The 4,528-nt window shown below is 36.1% G+C and overlaps 1 protein-coding gene across 2 annotated transcripts; it reads left to right on the top strand.

Moving 5' to 3' along the window:
- The first annotated feature begins 441 nt into the window (after positions 1-441).
- LOC127084112 (fluoride export protein 1) lies at positions 442-4,021 on the top strand. Of its 2 annotated transcripts, none has more exons than XM_051024502.1 (7): positions 442-1,091; positions 1,409-1,772; positions 1,879-1,956; positions 2,075-2,173; positions 2,649-2,841; positions 2,965-3,386; positions 3,684-4,021. In XM_051024502.1, exons 2-7 carry the CDS (start codon positions 1,470-1,472, stop codon positions 3,909-3,911), a joined length of 1,323 nt encoding a protein of 440 aa, XP_050880459.1. In that variant the 5' UTR covers positions 442-1,091; positions 1,409-1,469; the 3' UTR covers positions 3,912-4,021. The 2 variants fall into 2 exon arrangements, with proteins under 2 accessions (XP_050880459.1, XP_050880460.1); XM_051024503.1 differs by lacking the exon at positions 442-1,091 and adding an exon at positions 1,168-1,320.
- The last annotated feature ends 507 nt before the right edge of the window (positions 4,022-4,528 follow it).

The following is a 4,528-nucleotide window of genomic DNA, read 5'->3' as shown; positions in this document are numbered from 1 at the left end:
CGCCAATTCATCTGGTGCATCCTCTATCAAACTTGGTTATTTTGGTTTTTTTTTTAAATTGGTTATTTTCGATTTTTTTTTGAAAAATTTGATTATTTTGAAAAAAAATCGTTAGAATAGTTTAATGAGATTAATTACTATACATCGTCAATGTAAAAAGTTTTACACTATCAATTCATCACCATCACTCGTTTGAATTATTTTATAAATTTTTAAAATAAAAATCAAACTTGTTTCAATATCCAACATTTATTATTAATTGACGGTGTAAAATCATTTTATTCTATCAATTTATTTCAATTAAACTCTAGATCGACAACTTGTAATATGTAATTAGCCATAAATATAATTTGCACAAAAAATCACTTGATTTGATTATTTTAATGTGAAAGCAGCCTAGAGCCTTATTTGAACTTATGTTAAAACACTTTCTATTTCCTGCTAAAGTCTAGAAACCTCTTAAAATTTTCATATACAAAAGGCTCAGAAAAAGACTTGTTTATCTATTTCTGGATCAACGTGCGTGTAGGTATTATCGTCGACGCCGAGCGAATCTATACTATTTCTAGAATGCTAGATCCACATCTCCGCCTGCCATCTATCTCTTCCGACATTTACTTCTCCGTCCAGTGGACAACCGCGAACAACCTGCCGATGCTAATTCCACCGTCTCCAGCTCCATCGCCTTGTAACCTCCGAGTGATATCGAACCAGGTCTCCGCCTTTTATACTTTGCTTTTTTGCAATGGTGCCGCGGAAACCATGCTCGGAGATTAATGTGACCTCATTTGGTTTAATCTGGCGCTGATTACATGATGGAGATAAGACTGATTGAGGTTGAAATTTTTCAGCAGGGAGATAATGTCTGTTGATATACACTCCTTTAATATTAATTTCCCTAGGCTTGATAGGTGACAAGGGCCATCAATGCAGTTAATTATCATAATGTATATTTTTCCACGTGAATACTTAGCTGTAATAGTTGACCTTATGATTCGGATTCTCTCCTCTTTAAATCTCACCCGTCTGTTCCTCCCAGCACTCCTGCCGGACTTATCTCCTTCCCGCCGCCTTCCTCTTCATTCAAAGGGGTAAGTTGTGATTCAAACATTTCTCTAACGGCCTCTCCTTTTTTTTCTTCTTCTGAAAACGACAGAAAATCCAAATAATATAAAAAGATGCCTTAAAAATAAGAACCATATATTTCTACAATTCTTGTTTACTTGTTTGTGGCTTGTGTTATCTTTTTGTCATGATCCACGTGATACATCCATAAGTCAATATTGATTGCCTAAGAGAAATGCATACCCTATTTTAAAAGTAATTATCCTGTGTTTCTTTCAATGATAATAATAAATAAAGAAAAAGTTAAGTAGTAAATTATAACTCAAACTTGTTCAAGTTGCAGGGTGGTTGGTTGCAGGAGCCAAAGTTCTATTTAGTTTGATGTGGCTGTGTTAGCATGGTTCATGGTTGACATGGAGAGAATGAACAGTGACGGCGGTTCTTCGATTAGAAGACGTTCATTGAGCTTGTCAAGTCATAGAAGCCATCACACAGATAATGATGTTGATTGTGAGAGTGCTTCAGAAGCCGGTGACATAGGCGATCGAGCTCTTCCGAGCAGAAGATTCAGCGAGAGCAACAGCTTCCACTCAGAAAATGGAAGCACTGTTATTACAAACTCTTCTGTTAGACCTTTGCCACAAGAACTCTCATCCACCCCACCCCTTTCTACCGATGCAACAGTTGGTTCTCATGACTCAAAACTTGTAAGATCTCTTCAACACTACTTTCCATGTGATTGTGAGTGGTCTCACCTTTTTAATGTTTGTTAATTAATCATATATGTGGATAGTTGATTTTCTACACTTTCAGGAACCTCCTAAAGATTTGCCGCAGTTACTAGACTATGTTTCATGTATGGCTCACTTAGCTGTTTTTGGAATTCTTGGGGTAATAATATGATAACCTTTCACTTAATTTGAATTGTTAGATATATTAATTTTGATATTGATATTGATGATGATGACACTTATATGCTAATACAGAAATTGTCATAATAACTATGCAGGTCCTCACAAGATATTTACTGCAAAAGTTATTTGGTCCCGGAGTTGCTAATGTGACAAGTAACCATACTATTCTTTACCTTGATCTTCCTTCTAATATGGTATGTCCTCTTAAACAATATGGTAATAACATTCTTAAAAGCGCAATATATATTAAATTCATCATATCTATTGCTTTTCTAACAATACAGTTGAAGATTAACGCCTGCGGTAGATGGGTCCAAATTGAAAATTTCTAAATTTGAGGTTGAAGTAGTTAGTAATTCTTTTTCTCATGGGTCAGGACAGAAAAAGATTAGCTGCTTTTCGATTTTGCACTTCTTAAATCCATGATCTACAGGATAAACAATAGAATGAAATTGTTTTGCGTCTTTCTAAAATAGTGCTTTATTTATCAATAGAACACGGTTGTAAATTAGTTCTGTATCTTGTTTTAATATGATCAATTTAGAAGTTTTAAATTGCTGATAGGTGAATGTGGAACTTTTTAAGTCCATTTTGAATTGCACAAAAGGAACCTGATTCACGTAACATGATGCGAATGTGTTCTGTTTATCTTTTTAAATTTCATTTCAGATTGGTTCATTTCTTATGGGATGGTTTGGTGTTGAATTCAAAAAAGACATATCTCACGTGTCAGAGCATCTAGCGATAGGAATAACGACCGGTTACTTGGGGAGCCTTACAACCTTCAGTGGTTGGAATCAAAAAATGCTTGAACTTAGTGCTTCTGGCCACTGGGTCATCTCTGCATTAGGCTTTCTAATAGGTAAGTAAGTTCATTTCATGAAGGTGTACTATTATTTTAAGCTTATATCCCTTTCGTTCAATTTTTTTCTTTCCAGTTTTGATATTTATGACAAGATGTTGTTTTACAATTGGAAGTTTTCAGGTTTATCTCTTGTTGCCGTCTCCATCGCATTTGGGGTTGAAACTGCAAAGGGTTTTAGGTGGCTTCTCAACAGGCTGAATCTTACAAGTCCAGAAAATGGCATCTCTAAGATTAACTACAAAGTAAACAGCTACCATTGCCAAATGACAGCTATGGTGATATTCTTGGTGATATTGGGTATATTATGGGGTGTGAGCGGTGCATTAGTAAAGGCTAAGTTCAAGCATGGTGGCAGTGCTGCTGAGTTGTGGTTTGCTTGCATGGTTGGACCTATAGGTGTATGGATTAGATGGTTCCTAGCGAGGCTTAATGGGCGTGGGTTGGGAAAGAAAGGTTTGTTTCAATGGATACCATTTGGGACTCTAATTGCCAATGTATCAGCTGCTTGTGTTATGGCTGCACTTTCTACTATAAAAAATGCAGTAAGTTTCTTTGTCATCATTCATTTTCTAGTCCTCCATGCTCGACTTTCGTTGTCTAATCTTTAAATTGTCAGTCTATCAGACACTGACACTGGATACGACACTAATGTTGACACGTAGACATTGATAATAATGTGAAAATAGAAGTGATTGAAGGTAACCAGACGTGTAGATGTGTTTTCGGTGGCGAACATGATACATAGTCTACTATATATAGTTTCTGATTGTCAATGCATCAGTTTCTGTCATCAATTTTGAAGAATACACTCACAACTAGTGTTTATTTGTTGGATGCAGGTGAACACAAGGGATTGTGATACTGTTGTAGCAGGAATACAATTTGGTGTGATGGGGTGTCTGAGTACTGTTTCTACATTTGCTGCTGAGTTTAATGCAATGAGAAAAACCAATGAGCCTTGGAGAGCATATGTGTATGCTGCTATTACAATATGTGTCTCGTTCTCTTTGGGAATCTTAATTTATTGCATCCCGTATTGGACAAAGGGATTTGAGATTGACACGTAACAATCCGCAATGGAACATTGTTTTTGTCATTTGATGTGGTATGGCTGAATCATCTAAGTTTTGTGGCAATCTCCCTCCTAATTCAAAAGATTTAAATCTTTTCATAGGAATTGAGCAATGAAAGAAACAGTGATATCTGTAGATACTTCCCATGATAAGACGGTGGTGGTTGAGTTCGGATCCGCTGCAGTCGGTAGAATTGTGCAGCAGCCATAGTCTATAGCTGTTGCACGATACTGCAAGACATTGCAGGAGATCCAAATCCAGTGATTTTAGTTATGTATTTGCATTGTATTGCGAGTGCTGATTCCTTAGTCACGGTTTCACAAACTTTAACCTAAGCTAAGTCTCATCACACATAAGTTAGAAACTGAACCTTCTGATATCATGTTGAGTGGTCTTTTGCTTTAGGCATTTAGCATTATTTCTTACCTGTGACTATTAGAAGAATCAACTAAGATCTGTTTGAGTTGTAAGAGATGAAGCCTCTTAAGCGTAAATGAAAAAAAATCTAGTTACAAAGAGGAAAACTTCCATCTATCTCATAGCTTGTTAAGAGAAAACTCTAGATATTGTTTTCCTTTTCACAGAAAATCAACCTCCACTGCAAAACTAAA

The sequence above is a fragment of the Lathyrus oleraceus genome, chromosome 5, assembly GCF_024323335.1.
Source record: "Lathyrus oleraceus cultivar Zhongwan6 chromosome 5, CAAS_Psat_ZW6_1.0, whole genome shotgun sequence".
Lineage (NCBI taxonomy): Eukaryota > Viridiplantae > Streptophyta > Magnoliopsida > Fabales > Fabaceae > Lathyrus > Lathyrus oleraceus.
The sequence above is the reverse complement of the archived record's forward strand: the minus strand, read 5'-3'. Positions and strand labels throughout refer to the sequence as shown.

What these genes read in the sequence shown, in the direction of transcription:
- LOC127084112 (XM_051024502.1), top strand. Translation starts at nt 1,470, where the DNA reads ATGGTTGACATGGAGAGAATGAACAGTGACGGCGGTTCTTCGATTAGA. An exon ending in GTTCTCATGACTCAAAACTT is followed by an intron (nt 1,773 to 1,878) that starts GTAAGATCTCTT and finishes CTACACTTTCAG; the next exon opens with GAACCTCCTAAAGATTTGCC. An exon ending in TGCATTAGGCTTTCTAATAG is followed by an intron (nt 2,842 to 2,964) that starts GTAAGTAAGTTC and finishes GGAAGTTTTCAG; the next exon opens with GTTTATCTCTTGTTGCCGTC.